General features: G+C 37.7%; 1 protein-coding gene across 1 annotated transcript in view; it reads right to left on the reverse strand.

Annotated features, from left to right (window-relative positions):
• The window catches only part of ASXL3 (ASXL transcriptional regulator 3), a 150,993-nt gene that overhangs the window by 63,483 nt on the left and 66,243 nt on the right, over window positions 1-21,267 (reverse strand). The window contains exons 7-8 of the mRNA XM_034996278.1: window positions 20,738-20,857; window positions 2,647-2,810 (exon numbers count right to left, since the gene is read on the reverse strand). Coding sequence (XP_034852169.1) covers window positions 2,647-2,810; window positions 20,738-20,857 — 284 coding nt within the window. The remainder of the gene's footprint in view (window positions 1-2,646; window positions 2,811-20,737; window positions 20,858-21,267) is intronic.

Below are 21,267 nucleotides of genomic sequence, written 5' to 3' on the forward strand. Positions count from 1 at the left end.
TTTCCCCCCACAGGATGATCCAATCATACTGAACTACTAAATCTTCTGGAACACACAAGCAGCAGATCTTCATAAATGACATGCTCTCCCTCTAGAGAATTCACTTTCCCTTGGCTCTACTTGCAAAACACCTATTAGTCCTTCAAGGCCCAACTGAGTTATCTTCTCCAGTGTTAGTTTACGATTAAATTTCTTCATCCTCTGTGCCTACATGAGACTTTCTTCAAAAGTCTACTTTGACATTTATGTTGCTCTTCCTGGTCTTATACCGAATTTGGTGTAGGTTTACCCAGTTAGTAGACTTCTTCCCTAGTAATGAGCAAAGTGTACCGTGTATCAGCATGAGGTTGTCTTTCTCCTATCTGTGATTTCTCCCTAAGATTCATTCTTACATCCTCTGTATTTAGCAAAGTGTATACAGTACACCGTACATGCTCAGTAAACACTGCTTGAGTAATTTGCCAGTGGACTAACTGTTATATGAGGACAGGTACTGTGCCTTATTACACTTACCACACTGACTGGAGAAAATGAGAAACAGAAACGGCTACAGGTTGAATAAAATACTAGGCTTACACTGGCCTCCTGGGTTACCAAAATATTTGGCTAAACCTAGGGCAATTCGTCATTTCTTCATTCCAAAAGATTTATTGAGTACCTTGTGTGTGCCCAATCTTATTCCAGGAGCTGGGGACAGAATTGTAAACAAGATGAACCACATGTATGCTGAGGCGGAGGAAATAGTTCTATCACTAATAAATCAGTCTTCCACGCCCCCAAAAAAGTTTTCCTTAACTCCCAAACTCAGTTCTCAGCCACACATATGTGAAACCCGAGAGTCATCAGTGGCTTCTCCCTATACCTTGTTCAAGTGTTATTTGACAAAATGTAAAATTGCTACCACTGGATGATGATGGTGATGATCACATTATCTTCTTCCTCTTTAATTTCAACACGAATCTCCAAATTCAAGCCCTCATTTTGCCTTTTTGGAACAACTAAAATTGTGTCCTAACAACTCTTCCTACTTTTATGCATCCCATCTCACATTCCCTTTCAAATACTGCCAGGATAATTTTCTTAAAAAGCAACAATCTTACCATATTACAGCTGTGCTCAGAAGCCCTCAATGGCTTTGCAAACACAGGGAGAACACTGCTCAGACTCCTTAGCCTCATAACTCAAGGAATCTTCCAAAACTGACTTCCAATTTGTCTGTCCAGATTCTTTTGCACTGTTCATCCTACAATCTAGACTCCTACAAAAATAGTTCTTGATTTTGTATCTTTGAACTTTTCACTTGGAAGTCCATCTATTTTATTCAAATCCTGCCTACATCTCAAGGCCCAATGCAAGGACCTTAAATTTGTCTCTGATTTTTCCCTTCTGCATATGAAAGCTCAATATACTTCGTGCTCTCCCCTCAAGGCTTACCTGTTTCTACCTCACATTCAGATTATTCACAAATATAGCTTACGTATCCAACTAAAGCATACTTAATCACCAATAAATACTTAAGAGGCACTTACTGTCTTTCCATTACTCCAAAGGACCTAAAACATACCATATTCAGAGTAAACATTAAACAAATTTTCATAGAATGAAGGCAAACTCCCAAACAGAAATGTAGCCAAAATCACAATAATCTTTTTCTAAATGTGAACAATAATCTCCACCAAAGAGGTACATATGAGTGGTAGAAAGCCGTAGCTCATCACATTTTAAATATATATGGAAAGGAGGCAGCTAAGTTAGTAGAAAATGGAATCAAATAAAAAGCTAAGAAAATTTATTCAAAGTAATATGGAAATATTGAATAATCTTACCCATTTCAGTATATGAATGTACCTCTCATTTTGAGATGCAAATACATAAACACATATACATTATGTCCATCAACTGGAAACTATATACAGTGTCAAAATTTATTGAAATAAGAATGACAAGGAAATTTTTCCTAGTTGCCATTTAATAAGTTTTGTGAAATTTAATGAAAGTTTATGTGATAAAATATTTTTCCTTTTCTTTTCTAAGGAAACAGCTTTAGAAGATGATTGATGCCTGCTATTATGGGTCTATATTTGTATTTCCTTATTTTAGAGGCTTTTCAAAATACAAAAATAAACTTAAAGCATTTCCAGTTATACTAAAAAAAGATAAAAGGTGATTATTTATAGGCAATCATATTCATGATGATAGAGTCTCAGAAGGCAACTGCAAACATAAATTTTAAATGCTTTTTGGAAAGAGTTGAGAATAAAAACATTTACATAATTTCTTAGAAACCCTGGCTTTTTATTGCTGCACTTCAATATTCCCTCCAGGCAAAAGGAGCAGCTACTTCAAAGATTTATTTGATAATGGAATGTTTGATTTCTTTGTTTTCCCTTTCCAGTGTGGAAAGGACTTTTGTTTTCACTCTACAGCAATGTGTTGTATTTTAAAATTTGAATTGGCTCTCTACTGAAAATAAAAATGGTTCTGTTTTGGCAAATTAAACACACCAATGCTAGTATATATATTATAAATAGACTATATTGTTATAAAAAGGGTCCATATGTGTATCAGTCATCTTTGATAACAGAACTACCACTTCATGATAATATAACTAGTGACTAATATTAAATGTCTAAAACTCTCACTTACCTGCCTATCCACTTCTGGGAGCAAAAGCAGGAGGTATTGTTGAAAATGCTGAGGTAAGGAAGCAAACGTATGTTTATTTATTAATGCCCTCAAGTTAGTGTTGACAAGAATAGATCCTGGGGTTTCTATGTCAATGTCCTCAGCTTTGGTCCATTTCAAGTGTCCTGTGATAAACAAGGAAGAGCATTAATTCACTGTAGACTGGGGAAAACATGCACATGCACATTTACACATATGTACATATTGAACATATTCAATAATATGTCTAGCTCTTCACTTTTATAAGTGACATTTCAGAAGGAACTCTCCAAAGCTTCTTTTGTGTTTCTGTCTTGTCTTACTTGTCTTTTATTTTCATAATGTGTACTTCACTCATACCATCTATATATTTTAGTCAAAGTAGCATCAGGTCTAGATAAAGAAGTATTTTAATTATGGTCTTCCAATTCATCAGAATTTGGAATCAATTTTTATAGATTCTATAAGACCTAAGATCAATAATAACAATAATAACAGTGCTGTTAATTTTAACAGAGGTATTGATAGCTAGCTCAGAGCGATGTGATTCCCCATATATCAGGCAGAGCACTAAGCACTGGATTATTTCAAAAGATTCCTGTTCAGGGTATTTGGAGAGTAATAATTTAAAAAGCAATCTTTTATAAAAATATTAGTTTCAAGATCTAAAATACCAATACACTTTGAAGGATAATTCTACAATTCAAGGTACACTGACCTTCAACAGAAGGCTGTGTGTAGAGTTCACAACTCAAAATTATGACATACAAGAAAATTAGCCACCCTAACAAACAGCTAGCTGATGCATCAAACAGAAGAACTGCCACTTTCAGTTACTTGAGTTAAGAGAACACCAAGAATGTGAGCTGTTTATTAATAGAGTACGTTTTAAATCAAGGGTCAGCAAATCATGGCCCATAAGCTATATCTAGTCCAATTTTTGTTCTGGTAAATAAAGTTTTACTGGAACATAGTAAATGCCCGATTGTTTAGCTACTGCCTAGGTCTGCCTTTGTGCGACAACGCAGAGCTGAATAGTTGTGCCAGAAATCACATGACCTATATTCACTCCTCAGCCCTTGGCAGAAAAAATTGCCATCTCTTGTTCTAAATAATTAGTGATGAAAGACAGAATAAAAGTCATAATTAATAAACAGGGAACTATGATGAAATAATAGGCAACTTTGAAACAGAACCAGACAGAACACCTAGAAATGAAAATTTAGTTTTTAAATTAAAAAAAGTAATGGACACAGCAGAGGAAAGAATTATTAATTAAAATACAGAGTTGATGAAAATATCTAGAGTGCAGCATAAAAAAAATGATGGGTCAAAAAGTAGGCTAGTGAAGAAATATGGGGAAGGGCACAAGCAGTCAGAATGAACATCTATAGGAGATTCAAAACAGCAGACGGAGAACAGGCAGTATTTGAAGAGCTAATGGCTCACATTTTTAGAACTGAAAATATCATGAGTTCTTGGATAAAGCAATACACCAAATCTCAAGAAGGACAAATACCCACTTGCATCTGATGTGTTGAAATTATAAAACATCAAAAATAAAAAGAATATCTTATAACAATTTTTAAGAAAAACAGATTACATCCAAAGAGATGATAATAGGAAATTTTATCAATGAATAACAGATAGCAGTAGAATATCTTCAAAGGGTTAAGAGAATATAAGCATCATTCTAGATGACAGCAATAATATAAGAACATTTTCAGGGTCGGGGCACCGAGGTGGCTCAGTCAAGCATCTGACTCTTGATTTCAGCTCAGGTAATGATCTCAAGGTCCTGGGATCGAGCCCCTAGTCAGGCTCTGCTATCAACAGGGAGTCCACTTGAGATTCTTTCTCTCCCTCTCCCTCTGCCTCTCCCACCACTTGTGCACTCTCTCAAACAAATAAATAAAATCTTAAAAAAAAAAAAAAAAAAAAAAAAAGAACATTTTCAGGATCCAAAATGGAAACTATGCTTTAGAGAATCTCGCTAAAGTAATCACTAGTGGATGTTCTCAACAAATGAAGAAATTAAATCAAAGAAGAAATAAATGGGTTTAAGAAGCCATGGTCAAGTAAAAGACTAATAGATCAGAGCATCTCCAAGTAAATATTAACTGTGAAAAATAATACTAAGAACTAGTAAGAGTTAAATAAAGGAACTAAGTTAAATAAAGAGGAAATAAAATGGAAAATAATTGCATGCAAGATGGGACGGCGTGACTGAAATGAGAGTACTACAAACCCTGGTCTGATTTGAGAAGGAGAGAGATTTGGACTAGTCTTTACTTTGTGAAAGCTCTGGAGGTGACCACTAGAAGCAACAAGGAAGAGTGATAACTCCCAAATAAGTGCATGGAAGGAAATCTCAATGAATCAAATGGAAGGCATAAAAGCAGGAGGAAAAAATTAAAAATTAAGTCCAACATAATCAAAATAAATATAAATAAATAAATTTTCATACTAGATTTAAAAAGCAATACAATCCAGCTATATGCTGCTTACAAGAAACAAACTTAAAAATCATAAGGAATGGATGAAAATGAAATAAACACATACCAGGCTGAGACTCAAGACAACAACAAAGTAATATAACAATATTAATACCAGACAACATAAACAAAGGTAGAAAACCTTGTTGGGGGTGAGAAAGATCATAAAAGGAATAATTCACCGAGAAGATATAATGACCTTAAATCTGCAACCATTTAAGCAGCGTATCATTCAAAAACTTAGAACTGCGAGAACTAAAAAGAGAAAGTGCCATTACATGATGCTAGTGGGAGGTCTTAATATCTTCTACCAGAAACTGAGACATCAGACAAAAAACTTGTCTTAATAAGAGAATTTTAACAACCCAATAATCAATGTTGAACCAATGAATTTAACATAGGGCACTGCACTGAACTGTTAGAGAAAGCAATGTTTTGTCACCACTCAAGGAACAATAAAACAAATAAAAATCTGAGCAGTGAGTCTCTACAAATACTGATGAACAATATTAAATTTCATCTAATTACGTAGCAGTAACACAAACACAGCAACTCTCCAATCCTCCAACACCCGTTATATATTTGGACACTCAAAAGCACACTTCTAAATATTTCATAAGCTAAAGAAAAAAAATTTATAGAAATTAGAAAATATTTGGATTCTAAATGACAATGCCAAAATTGTGAAATGCAACTTGGTTTAAAAGATGAAGTGTATCTATTACAGAGTAGAAAAAAAATACTGAAAATTCAAGGATTAGTGTGCAAATCAAGAAGTTAATAAACAAACCAGGAAAATCTGAGAAAGAAGGAAGGATTACAAAAATAAGAGTATACACATTCATGAAATAGGAAAGGACAATGAAGACCATCAACACCAAAAGAAGGGGTACTGTTTTTGTTTTTTTGTATTAGATTAATGAAAGAGATATACCTCTGGTAAGACTTGGTATAAATGTAGAGAAATGAAAGGTAGAGACATAATTCTAGATATAGTATACAAGGAACATACAATGAAAAATAGATTTTAAGTGGCATAATACTATGACTTAATCCAATATCTTTGAAGACCAACTATTTTTAAGTTTATATTCAAATTTGAAATAGAAAACCTGACTGAATTTGCAAAAATTTAAAAAAACTGATAAACAGGCAACCTCCCCTACCCCACATACACACAGAATATATATTATAAGTTGCCCTAAAGATGAGTTTTACCAGTCCATTAAGGAACTCTTCCACCACTTCATTTTGTACATATTCCAGAGAATAAGTTTATAAAGAAATATTTCCAATTCACTTTATGAAGTTAATATAACCTTTATTCCAAAATAAGGACAAACAAGAACAGTATAAGAGAAAAAAATTATCTTCTCCCATTCCATGGGTTGACTCTTAGTTTTGTAGGTTCCTCAAGACATTAAAAATAGAGCTACCCTACAACCCAGCAATTGCACTACTAGGTATTTATCCCAAAGACACAGATGTGAAAAGAAGGGGCACATGTACCCCAATGTTCATAGCAGCAATGTCCACAATAGCCAAACTGTGGAAGGAGCCGAGATGTCCTTCAACAGATGAATGGATAAAGAAGATGTGGTTCATACATACAATGGAATATACTCAGCCATCCGAAAGGATGAATACCTACCATTTGCATCCACATGGATGCAACTGGAGAGGATTATGCTAAGTGAAATAAATCAAGCAGAGAAAGTCATTATCATATCGTTTCACTCATATGCGGAACATAAGGAATAGTGCAGAGGACCACAGGGGAAGGAAGGGAAAACTGAATGGGAAGAAATCAGAGAGGGAGACAAACCGTGAGAGACTGTGGACTCCGGGAAACAAGCTGAGAGTTACAGAAGGGAGGCGGGGTGGGGGTGGGGGTAACCGGGTGATGGTTATTAAGGAGGGCACGTGTGGTGATGAGCACTGCGTGTTATATGCAACTAATGAACTGCTGAACACTACATCAAAAACTAATGATGTACTCTATACGTTGGCTAACTGAACATAATAAAAATTTTAAAAAGAGAAAAAAATTATCAAACAATATGACACAAAAAAAGTACAAAAGTTGTATCATTTAAAAAAAAATCTAAAGCAAATCTGACAAACTCTAACATTTGTTTAGTCAAGGAGATAGGTACATAGGTGTCTGCTTTATTAGCATCTGTATTTTTCTATATGTTTAAAGTATTTCACAGCTGGAAAAAAAAATAAAGACCACAAGGAGAGCAGAATTAGGGAGAAGCTTCTTTTCTCAGCAGTGAAGGCAAAGGCAAAACCTAGAGACAGAAATGTTGCGAAATATAGGAAAGGAGTCTGTTTAATTCTCATTTATGACTAAATAATCTCAAATGAAGGAGTTGAGGTCATTTACCAAGAGTGATTCTGATGGAAGAGTGCTGGGGAAATAAGAAAATTGTAAGACTTTGAAACATATATTATAAGCAATGTGAAAAGCAGGACTTATGCTGTAGGTTACTATTTAGTATGGTTCAAAATCTTTAAGAATATCATGGGGTGCCTGGGTGGCTCAGTCGTTAAGTGTCTGCTTTCAGCTCACGTCATGATCCGGGGGTCCTGGGATTGAGCCCCGCCTCAGGCTCCCTGCTCAGCGGGAAGCCTGCTTCTCCCTCTCACACGCCCCCCTGCTTGTGATCCCTCTCTCCCTGTCTCTCTCTCTCTCTCTGTCAAATAAATAAATAAATTTTTTTTAAAAAGTCTTTAAGAGTATCATTGATAAAAGAATATTCAGAGAGGTACATAATCTTTAATGACAAACCCAAAAGATTTCAAAGATGCCCAACTAAGCAAGAACACGTTCCATAATTTTGGAACAAAGACAGAGCAGATGAACTTATTGCTAAATTTGTAGCCACACAGGATGTTTAATCCCATTTTAATTATCCTTACACACTTACTCCTAATTGGCTTAAGAACAATCCAATTATATCTGATCGTCTTATCTCATTAGAGCTGGTACCTCATCTCCCTACAGCATTCAGAGGAGGAAAAAGATGTCATTTTAGCATCTAATTCCTGGACACCTGAGAGAATAAAGTAGCTGAAGTCCATAGGACAGAAGAGAAGTATCAGTTGCCAAATTACCACACTGAGAGTCTAGGCCATACAAGAAGAGACTAGGCTGACCTCATGATAAAAATCATGGGGAGTATGTCCAATCGGGATCAGGGAAATTCTCCATTATTTTGACCAAAGGGAGTTCAAAGACCACCAATCTGAGTAACAGCTGCAGACTCTGGTGTACTTGTTGATCAATGGGTAGTCTGCAGGCTTAAAAACTCCTATTTCCACCCAAAGAGGATTTAGGCATAAAATGTACAAAACACAGAGACACAGACATAACACTCACCCGGAGGGAAGGAGCCCAGGCAAGAGGCAGACCAAGGTCTTTTGTTACAAGAGGAACTACCCAAAGAAATACAAAAAGAGTTCAAAACGAAAGAATTCTTCATTGTCTCAAAGAAATTAGAGAGGAATTAGAGCTCTAAAAGAGCTCAGAGAAAAACAGGCTTTCAAAGATTCAGTCCAAGGGGAAAAAAAAAAAATTTATCATAGGACAAAAGCAAATCATCTACAGAGTGATTCAACATAGCCTTCACAAATGAAGTATCAGTATAATGAGTTTATCGGGTAGCAGTGAATCCATTAAAAAATAGTACTGAGGTTAAAGAACTATGGGGATTACGGTTATAAAACAGAACATAAATGTTAGCAACCTTGATGTTTAAAAATAACGAAACTAACAAAAACGTGTAGGTAGGAGGGTCTGTAATTGTAATAATTCATACACCCTTCATAATAGATTGTCCAAAGTTGTAATGAGTATCAAAAAAGTAATCACTCTTATTTCAGTTTTTCATATTTTAATACCTTTGGAGAGAACTTTTAGATATGAATGTATCTCGTGGCAATGTTCAGCAATTTAATTTTTTTGGTTTTACTTTTTTATTATTCAGCTAAAATTAATTAAACTTAGTACTTTTAATTAAAATGGTTCATACAGTTTTTCCAAGATGATCTCTGGCTATAGATACACAATAAGAGATGTCAAATCACTTTCTTCCACCAGGAGAGGATAAGAGAAGTCTGACTCAGAAGAGGGCCTTCACCTGACTCTGCTGGCACCCCGATCTCAGACTTTCAACCTCCAGAAATGGAATAAAGATGGCAGAGTAGTAGGAGAACCCTATGCTTGCCTCATACCTCCAACACAGCTAGATAAATACTGGATCATTCTGAACACCCAAGGAACTGATCTGAGGACCGACAGAAGAAGCTGCACAACTAGAGGGAGAGAAGAGGCCACAGTGTGGAGGGTAGGGGGTACAGAGATATGATTTGGCGAGAAAAGGATCGTGTCTGCTGCAGAGGGGAAGAAGCCTTGATTGCAGAGAGAGGAGAGGAAGAGAGAGTGCCAGCGAGCGAGCAATGCACAGGGGATCACACAAGAAAGACTTCTCCCTAAAGCCACTGACTGGGAAAACAAGGGGGCTGATGATGTGGAGTGTTTACAACCAGTGGAGCTCAAAGACTGGAGTTTTAGAGTTCCATGCTATGGCTGGTGTGGAGCCTGGGGGGTGTAAAGGCGCTCCCATGGAGAAGGAGGCCAGAGGCCCAGGAGTAGATGGCGCAATCTGAGGATCCTCTGGGATACACTGGGAGAGATTTTTCCCCCTTCTTATAGTGCATCGGGGCGAGGTGGCTCTGCCTTTTAGGAGATAAAAGAGCCAGCAGGTGCTGTTGTACTGTCCTATTCATTAGCAGAAGCCCAGAGACATCTGGGGGCGTCTAACCTAAACTCATGCTTTTTGCTGTACTTTACTCTGAACTGCAAGCTCCTGTGCACTGGTGTGACTGCCCTTCGGGGACAGAGCGGCGCCAGCCCCAGCACAGCTAGACCCTCCCCAAGACAACCAGTGCAAGGTCCATGCTGCATTGGGCCACTAAAGTTTGGAGTTTTGAAACAGCCAGTGTGCCTGAGATCAAACACACATGCACTGTGTTGCGGGTCGAGCAGATGGCCCAGACACGGACGGAGCGAAGGCAGGAATCCGAGGGATGCCTGGGACACGAGGGGACACTATCTGCTCTTCTGTGAAGGCTTCCTGGACAGCAGTAGGTGTCCGTCCCTGGGGACAAGGGAGAGGGGCTGATGCCATTTTAACCCATCAACATGGACGGGCTTCAGTGAGCAGCACAGCACCCACACTTACACCAAGCCTCACCCCATTGTGCTCTGCAGATGCTTCTTTACCAGGGCAAGTGAATCTGAGAGCCAGAGCAGCAGGCCCCTCCCGCAGAAGACCACATAACCCCCACAACCCTGCCAAAGCACCAAGTCTACTGACCACAGGAGAGCTTCAGCTCTGCTGGAAATAGGATCAGGCCTCTTTTAACAAGCAGACCCAGCACACACTTAGGTAAAACTTGCCACACTCTGGATGAGATCTAAACACTTCTCACTGTAGGCAAGTAGGAATTCTGCAGACGACTGACCTGAGGGAAGGAGCAGCCAAAACACAGCAGCAGAGTGCACACAGTATTCACCAGAAACACTTCCTGAAGTACCAGACTCTGGACAGCATATGACCTCTTCTTAATAAAGCCATTGTTCTGAGGAGCAGGAAACATAACAGGCTTTCCTTACACACAGAAGACAGAGACCTAGACAAGATGCCAAGATGGAGGAATTCATCCCAAATAAAAGAAAAGGTCACGGCCAGGGATCTAATTGAAACAGATATAAGTAATATGTCTGAACCAGAATTTAAAATAAAAATCATAAGGACACTAGTTGGGCTTGAGAAAAACAGAAGACACCAGGAAGTCCCTTACCGCAGAGATATAAAGTCAGGCCAAAAAATAAAAATAAAAATGCTATAACCGAAATGTGAAACTGACTGGATATAATGACTACAAGGATGGAAGAAACAGAAGAACAAATAAGTGATACAGAAGAACTAATTATGGAAAATAATGAAGCTGAAAAGAACAGGGAAAGAAGAATACTGAATCATGAATGTAGACTTAGGCCACTCAGTGACTCCATAAAGTATAACATTCGTATCATAGGAGTCCCAGAAGAAGAAGAGAGGAGTAAAGGGGGCAGAAGGTTTACTGGAGCAAATTATAGCTAAAAACTTCCCTAAACTGGGGAAGGAAACAGACATCCAATTCCAGGAGGCACAGAGAACTCCCATCAAAATCAACAAAATCAGGACAGCACCAAGATATAGCGTAGTAAAATTTGCAAAATATAGAGATAAGGAAAAAATCCTAAAAATAACAAGGGAAAGAAATCCCTAACTTACAAAGGAAGACAAATAAGCTTAGCAGCAGACCTCTCCACAGAAACATGGCAGGCCAGAAGAAAGTGGCATGATATAATCAATGTGTTGAATGGGAAAAATATGTAGCCAAGAACACTTTATCCAGCAAGGCTGTCATTCAGAATAGAAGGAGAAATAAAGAGTTTCCCAGACAAACAAAACCTAAAGGAGTTCGTGACCATTAAACCAGCCGTGCAAGAAATATTAAAGGGGACTCTGAGAGGGACAGAAAGATCAAAAACAACAAAGACTAGAAAGGAACAGAGAAAATGTCCAGAAACAATAACTTATCAGTTAATACAATGGCACTAAGTTCACATCTATCAACATCACTGACTGTAAATGGACTGAATGCTCCACTCAAAAGACATAGGGTATCAGAATGGACAAAAAACAAAACAAAAAACAAACAAACAAAAAACAACACCCTTCCAAATGCTTCCTACAAGAGACTCATTTTTGACCTAAAGACACCTGCATATGGAAAGTGATGGCATGGAGAACTATTTATCATGCTGATGGCCATCAAAAGAAAGCCAGAGTAGTCATACTTACATCAGACAAACTAGATTTTAAACCAAAGACTGTAACAAGAGATGAGAAGGGCACTATAACATAATGAAGGGATCTATCCAACAAGAAGATCTAAGAACTGTAAATATTTATGCCTCCCACATGGGAGCACCTGAATATATAAATCAATTAATAACCAACGTAAAGAAACTAATCGATATTAATACAATAATAACAGGGGACTTTAACACCCTGCTTACAGCAATGGACAGATCATCTAAGTAGAAAATCAACAAGGAAACAATGGCTTTGAATGACACACCAGACCAGATGGACTTCACAGATATATTCAGAACATTTCATCCTAAAAAAGCAGAACACACATTCTTTTCGAGTGCACATGGGACATTCTCCAGAAGAGATCACATACTGAGTCACAAATCAGGCCTCAACAAATACAGAAAGACTGAGATCATACCATGCATATTTTCTGACCATAATGCTATGAAACTTGAAGTCAAACACAAGAAAAAATTTGGAAAGACCACAAATACAAGGAATCTAAAGAACATCCTACTCAAGAATGAATGAGTTAACCAGGAAAGTAAAGAAGAAATAAAAAAAAAATACATGAAAACATCTGAAAATGAAAGTTTAATGGTCCCAAACCTTTAGAATGCAGGAAAAGTGGTCTTGAGAGGGAACTATATAGCAATAAAGGCCTACCTCAAGAAGCAAGAAAAGTCTCAAATACACAAACTAACCTTACACCTAAGGGAACTAGAAAACAAACAGCAAATGAAGCCTAAAGCCAGCAGAAGGGAAATAAGATTAGAACAGAAATAAATGATATAGAAACAACAACAACAACAACAACAAAACAAAAACAGTAGAACAGATCAATGAAACTAGGAGCTGGTTTTTGAAAGAATTAATAAAATAGATAAATTCCTACCCAGATTTATCAAAAAGAAAAGAGAAAGGACCCAAATAAATAAAATCACAAATTGAAGAGGAGGGATCACAACCAACACCACAGAAACACAAACAATTATAAAAGAATATTATGAAAAATTATATGGCAACAAATTGGGCAATCTGGAAGAAATGGATAAATTACTAGAAACATATAAACTACCAAAACTGAACCAGGAAGAAACAGAAAATTTGAACAGACCCATAAGCAGCAAAGAAATTAGAAGAGTAATAAAAAATCTCCCAACAAACAAAAGTCCAGGGCCAGATGGCTTCCCAGGGGAATTCTACCAGACATTTAAAGAAGAATTAATATCTATTCTTCTTGAACTATTCCAAAAAATAGAAATGGAAGGAAAACTTCGAAACTCATTCTACAAGGCCAGCATTACCTTGATTCCAAAACCAGACAAAGACTCCACTAAAAAGAATTACAGGCCAATATCCCTGATGAACAGGGATGCAAAAATTCTCAAAAAGATACTAGCAAATCAAATTCAACAGTACATTAAAAGAACTATTCACCAAGATCAAGTGGGATTTATTCCTGGGCTGCAGGGGTGGTTTAATATCTGCAAATCAATGTGATACACCACATTAATAAAAAAAAAGGATAAGAACCATATGATCCTCTCAATAGATGAAGAAAAAGCATCTGACAAAGTACAGCATCCATTCTTGATAAAAACCCTCACCAAAGTAGGGATGGATTGAATATATCTCAACATCATAAAGGCCATATATGAAAGACCCACAGCTAATATCATCTTCAATAGGTAAAAACTGAAAGCTTTTCCTCTATGGTCAGGAACAAGACAGGGATGTTCCTGAGAATTATACTAGTTAACTTTCAGCATTGTTATTTAAAACAGTACTAGAAATCCTAGCCTCAGCAATCAGACAACACAAAGATATAAAAGGCATCCAAATCAGCAAGGAAGAAGTCAAACTGTCACTATTCACAGATTAACATGATACTCTATGTAGAAAACCCAAAGACTCCACCAAGGGGCACCTGGGTGGCTGTCGGTTAAGTGTCTGCCTTCAGCTCAGGTCCCACAATCCAGGCTCATGTCAGGCTCCCTGCTCAGCGGGGAGTCTGCTTGTCCCTCTGCCCCTCTCGTGCTCTCTCTTTTGAATAAAAAATTCAATATTTTAAAAAAAGACCCCACTAAATAATTGCTAGAACTGATACGTTAATTCAGTAAAGTCACAGGATACAAAATCAACATACAGAAATCTGTGGAACTGCTATACGCCAATAATGAAGCAGCAGAAAGTTAAATCAAGGAATTGATCCTGCTTACAATTGCACCCAAACCAGTAAGATGCCTAGGGGGGTGCCTGGGTGGCTCAGTCAGTTAAGCATCTGCTTTCAGCTCAGGTCATGATCCCAGAGTTCTGGGATCGAGCCCTGGATTGGCCCCCTGTTCAGTGGGGAGCCTGCTTCTCCCTCTCCCTCTGCTGCTCCCCCTGCTTGTGTGCTCTCTCTCTCTGTCAAATAAATAAGTAAAATCTTAAAAAAAAAAAAAAAAGATACCTAGGAATAAACCTAAACAAAGAGGTAAACGATTTGTACTCTAAAATCTACAGTGTTCTGGGGCGCCTGGGTGGCTCAGTCGTTAAGCGTCTGCCTTCGGCTCAGGTCATGATTCCAGGTCCTGGGATCGAGCCCCGCATCGGGCCCCCTGCTCCGCGGGAAGTCTGCTTCTCCCTCTCCCACTCCCCCTGCGTTGCCTCTCTCGCTGTGTCTCTCTCTGTGTCAAATAAATAAATAAAATCTTTAAAATCTACAGTATTCTGTAAGTGTTCTATAGAAACTAAGTGTTCAATAACACTTATGAAAGAAACTGAAGATGACACAAATAAATGGAAAAACATTCCACGCTCATAGATTAGAAGAAAAAATATCGTTAGAATTCTATACTACCCAAAGCAGTCTACACATTTAATGCAATCCCTATCAAAATACCACTAGCATTTTTCACAGAGCTAGAACAAACAATCCTCAAATTTGTATGGAACCACAAAAGACCCTGAAGAGCCAAAGCAATCTTGAAAAAGAAAAGCAAAGCTGGAAGCATCAAAATTCCAGACTTCCAGCTCTATTACAAAGCTGTCGTCATCATGACAGTATGGTACTGGCACAAAAACAGACACATAGATCAACAGAACCGAATAGAAGACCCAGAAATGGACCTACAACTATATGGTCAACTGATGTTTGACAAAGCAGGAAAGAATACCCAATAGAAAAACGTCCCTTCAACAAATGGTGTTGGGAAAGCTGAACAGCCACATGCAGAAGAATGAAACTGGACCACTTTCTTACACCATATACAAAAATAAATTCAAAATGGATTAAAGACCTAAATGTGAGACAGGAATCCATCAACATCCTAGAGGAGAACACAGGCAGCAACCTCTTTGACATCGGCCTTAGCTGATGGGGAACCCACTTACACTGCTGGTGGAAATGCAAGCTGGTGCAGCCCCTTTGGAAAACAGTATGGAGGTTCCTCAAAAAGTCAAAAATAGAACTACCTTATGACCCAGCAATTGCACTACTAGGTATTTACTCAAAGGATACAAAAATACTGATTCAAAGGGGCATGTGCACCCAATGTCTATAGCAGCATTATCAATAGCCAAAATATGGAAAGAGCCCAAATGTCAATCGACTGATGAATGGATAAAGAAGTGTTATGTACATATGATGGAATATTACTCAGTCATCAAAAAGAATGAAATTTTGCCATTTGCAAAGACACAGATGGAGCACAGTGTATTACGTTAAGCAAAATAATTTAGTCAGTGAAATACAAATACCATATGATTTCATTCATATGTCAAATTTAAGAAACAAAAATGATGAACAGAAGGGAAAGAAAAAAGAGAGAGAGAGACAGAGAGGCAAACCACAAGAGACTCTTAGCTATTAAGAACAAACTGATGGTTGCTGGAGGGGAGGTGAGAAGCGGGATGGGCTGGATGGGTAATGGGTATTAAGAAGGGCCCTCCTTGTGATGAGCAGAGTGTTATATGTATATGCTTATAAAAAAAGATGTCAAATCATGTTTATACAACACAGAAAATTATTTTGGATGATAGGATTTAGGGATATTATTCAAATTTTATTTTAATTTTCTTGCATTAATTTTTAAAGTATATAACATTTTATGAACCAGCAAAGTTGTAATTTTTCACTACAAAAAGATTAAACCGAATAAAATACACTGGCATGAATCCTAGAAGTTGGGCTCAGTAAAGACATTCATTAAAAACCCCTTAGAGATAATCCATTAGAAGCTTAGATTTGTTTAGCAAGTCCTTTTTAAACTCCTACTGTGTGACCAGGTAGGAAAAAGTATAATTAAAAACTGGTTTAGCTCAATGACCCCTAATTCAAGGAACTTACATTTCAGTTAGGGAAAAATGTGAGAAATTAATACAAAACAAGTGGAAGGAGAGAATATCATTAAACAACTTTTCAAAATGTTTACAACCCATCCTGTAAGTGCCCTGAAGACCATGAAATGAAAATGTACCAGGGTTAGCTCAGAAAGCTCCAAAGGGGTAGGTTTAAAATGAGTTCCATCTTTTGCTAAGGCCAGGAGAAACTAATGAGGCAAGAAAACATATCCTTCAAACCCTATTTTCAGCCGTCACCAACCTTTCATCTCACCAGCTGCGGTTTCTACTGCCTTTTTACTTGGTGATCTAATATTTACTGTGATACTAATTTGCAAGACCTTTGACAAAAGAGCCAGTAGATATTGTTAGCATTTGTTTGTATGCTTATCAGAATAGTGTTTCTACCATGTATGATGTAAAAATGGGTAACAGACGTATTTTTATTTTCACATCATTAGAGAAATAGTCTTTAGACCCATTAATTTATTCAATTGCACCCACTCACTCTGTTACCATGTCTATTCAATCAGAGAGCTACTCGTAGAAATAGTGTCATAATTTTCATACATAACCCTGGACAAGAACAACCAAACCAAACCAACCAACCAAACAAACAAACAAAAAACTATGTTAGAAGTAATGGGTTCCCATGCTAAGTGATATATTTCTCATAAAAGTTTCAAGATCACCATCAGAAGAACTAGAATGACTGAGGGATACGAAAGTTCAATGATTTTTTAAAAAGACTTATTTGTTTTAGAGAGAGAGAGAGAAAGAGCAAGTGAGGAGAGGGGCAGAGGGAGAGAATCTTCAAGCAGACTTCCCACTGAGTGCATGACCCTGAGATCATGACCTGAGCTGAAACCAAGAGTCGGACGCTTAACCAACTGAGCCACCCAGGCGTCCCCTGGTAATTTTTTATTGTGTGCTCCTCACCTTCTCCAGGGAAACTGGCATATGAAGGGACCTGAAGGAGGTTTATGGTGCGTTCTTCCCAGTGTCCTCAGGGAAGCGCACCAGGCCCTGGGCTACATGCATGAGATTCCAAGACCCAAGTGAAATCTATACCTGAATAGGGTGACTAGCCTGCAGTTTGACTGAGTAATTGCCACAGACCAAAAGAAAGTACTTAGGGGACAATGAGAAGTATTTTATATCCTGTTAGGGAAATCTCACAACAAGGATGACAATTTAGACTTACACCCTACCCTCTGATTTTGACTGGATTTAGTTTCAGGGTTACCAATTTAAGTTAGAAAAGATTTACACCATTGGTTTTAATTCAGAATGGTTTCAACAGGTTAGGAGTTATATACAGTTACCTCTACCTAGAGAAGGCAATGATGTGGTTCAAAGCATATTTCTAAAACTGTATGAATTAGACGTCTAACCCTGATGGGGAAAACACAGGGGAGAACCAGCTCTCCCTGTCTGGCTGGCTCCTGGGTGTTGCCTGGGTTCATCTTTCTTTGCACTGTATCTGCAGCTATACAAGAATGACCCTCCCCAGGAGCACAGGACCACTTTTATTTAAGGGTGTGTAAGCATGCTGAAACCTACAGGATGCCTCATTCATCCAACTTACTATCCCTTCAGCTACTTAAACATAATTCATTCAAAACTCATCCAGCACCTACTAAACGAGAAGGGCATAATGGGTGTGGTGAGGACCTCAAAGACAGACAGGAAGGTCACTGTATCCAAGGAATTAACAACTTAATGGCAAAGAGGGGAGAGCAAAATATAAATAAATATGCCTTAAGGAATCTTAAATACCATTCCGATTCGAAAATGCTTCACAGCATTGAGATTCTTTTACTCTGTAAGATTCCTAAGGTCATAGAACATCAAACATACTACTTTCTAAAAAAGACATGGGGCATTGTCTAGAAATGGTTACATTTAAGGCTCTTTCTTTCATTTCATTCTTCCATTTTTTCACTTTTTATTTTACAGTGCTGGGCCTCTACTGGAAGTTTCATAAGCCCCACTGACTTCATTGGCACAGAATAAGCCACTCCCCCCAGTTGCTTGCTGCTTAGGCATCACTCCCATCGCCTTCCCAGTAATCACCTTCAGCTTCTCTTTGGCAGTTTTTTACCTTAATTGACTTATTTTAAGTCCCATCTTCTTCTTCCATCTGCCCTGATTTTACAGGATCAGATAGGAAATCGGAGTTGCTAGCTCTCTCTTCTATGGGTAACTAGTGAATCTGCATTTTAACGCTTACGGTGGACTTGTGACGTCACAGAGCACCCTGCCACTCCTCAGTGGCGCCTGCAGGTCTGTGGTATGGGCTGGATGACACGATATTTGGACCCCCAAGATAACGGTTTAGACCTCGGAGCTAGCTATGCCTTGGCTAGTATCTTAGCCATGTCATTTATGGGAAACCTCCTTAACACCCTCTGGGCCTCAGTTTCTTCAGCTGAAAAATGGGAATAATTCTACTGTACATAATTGAAGGCAGTACTAGACGAGATGAGGTACCTAGACCATTGCATTAAATATGGGCAGTGACTATGATTTCACTTCTACATCCCTTCACTAAGGTAGCTTCATTATTCTATTACTTTGCAGTCTTTAAAAAAAAAAAAAAAGCAGGTTAAAATGAACACAGTGGTCTCCTTTATCAACTTTTTACTTTGCTAACAAGTCAGCTGAAATACTCTGACAATACAGTTTTAACATGTAAGATGGTTATTGCCACGCAGGGCTTCTCGGTAACAACAGTTAGAATACAAGAGCTCCTGACTAAAGACCGGAACACCTGACAGGATCCTGAGGACATAATACACACTCTTCTTGACTCCCAATCCTGAAGTTAGCCAAGTAATTAAATAGGGAGGCCCCTGTGCCTTGATTTTTTTTTAATTCATGATACGGCACTGACTTCACTGACGTTGGTAGCAGGCCATTTTTATCCGAAGGTCACTGACTTTTAAATTACTTAGGGTATCATAACATGGCGTTTTTTTAGTACATTCTTTACATATCACTCTCCCATTATAGTTTTCTATTTTAGAAGCTACTCCTATTAAAGTACTTACTTTACAACCCCCAAAAGACTAGAAAAAAATCACAACAGTGTATCTGTAAGTGAGGTTATATACAAACACACATGCATACATTTTGGGCTACACAAAAATTATAAAATTATTTAGCCTTGGAAATAATGCAAAAGAGGTAATTATGCTCCATGCCAAGAATGTAAAACAAAAATAAATTCTCCCTCCCTAAAGAGATCTTATCTAAGGATATATAAATTCTATTCAAAGACTTTTTATTGAAAGCATGCTCCCAGGATTTAGCAAAATTCCTGGTATACAATAGGCAATCAGTAAACCTTTACTATATATAACTATCTCTCTCTCTATATATATATATAGAGAGAGAGAGAAAGAGAAAGTAAAACTCTTGCTTGAATTTTATAAACAGATGAACTGCAAATAAGAATTGCCCAAAGTTGTCAAGAAAGTACATGGCAGAACCAATAATAAAGTTCAGGTCAGTAACATTGTAGTTTCCACCAACCATTTTATAAAACATTACAATGATCCAGGTCATTATCATTACCCTTCCTCAGAGGTGAAATAACTGAGAGAGAGAAATGAAGCCAGTAGGTCCAGACATCCAACGAGGCAGGTTCGGTAGAGAATTACAATGTTCAGCCCTGGGTATGTTTATTTTTGTCTCTTTAATTCTCATGTTACATTTTCCCTGAATGCTGCTGTTGAGTTCCTGACACAAGTGATCAGGAAGGAAATCTGCAGAAGAAAAGCTGGTGCTGACTTGCAGGACCCAGGGACGGTGTCTCCTACACTTCTCAGCAATTTTACACTGTTTTTCCGACAAGCACTACTGAATATTTCAAGCAGCACGAATGACAAGCAAAGCACAGCAGCTTTACTGAAGCAGACCCCAATGACAGTGTCCCTGACGGCTGAATGAACTCTTTACCAAAAGTTGCATTTTCCCCCCCAATACAGTATATTCCAATAAACTGAAATCCAGTTGCAGGAACAAAACATGGCACGGTAGATAAAACCATGACTTGGCAGATCACTTCTTGAATACAGTGATCACTTTAAATCTCCTACCTTTACCCAATAATATCATTTGCAAATTAAGCCCAATCTCTTGGAACTGTATTTTCTTATTTGGTATCCTTTTTGGTTTCGATAAACTGGGAAGATTTTTAAGTTTCCTTGTTAAACCATTAAAACATTTGTTCTAAGAATTTTCCATCATTTCCTTGAAAAAGATATAAATCTCTAAAATGTGAAATGTCATAGTCTATTGAACACTCACCCAAACCAGACTTTTTTAATCGTTTTAAGTGCTGACTTGTTTGTTTTCCAGTGGGAGATTTTTGCCCATGTTTCATTTCTTTATCTGAACTGTCTGCTTCACCATTTTTAGATTCGGATCCTAAAAAAGGAAATAGTTATTATGTCATTATCTTCCTCTTGCTGTCCTTGAAAAGAAAAATCTAAAATTATTTCAAAAACCATAGATATAATCTCCTTTTCTATAAGTTAATTCACTACCTTTGGCCACCATCTGATTCCTCTGCTGGGTATAAAGAGAAAAGCCCAATAAATCAATCAAACAGAACAAAAAGCAAGAACAGATGGCCTAATAGTGGAGTCAAAAACACATTCACTGATCTGATAGCTTTTAAAAGAAACACTCAGATCTTTTGTAAAAACACACAGATAAGCTTTGACAATTCTATACAGTTTAGAGACGATGCAAGACAGAGATAGAAACGTGAAGGAAGAAGAGAAACTTGAAGAGAAGGAGAGATCATACCTTTCTAAATAACTTTACGTGGAAAC

Source organism: Mirounga leonina, unplaced genomic scaffold (genome assembly GCF_011800145.1).
Source record: "Mirounga leonina isolate KUSES-001 unplaced genomic scaffold, KU_Mleo_1.0 Mir_93, whole genome shotgun sequence".
Lineage (NCBI taxonomy): Eukaryota > Metazoa > Chordata > Mammalia > Carnivora > Phocidae > Mirounga > Mirounga leonina.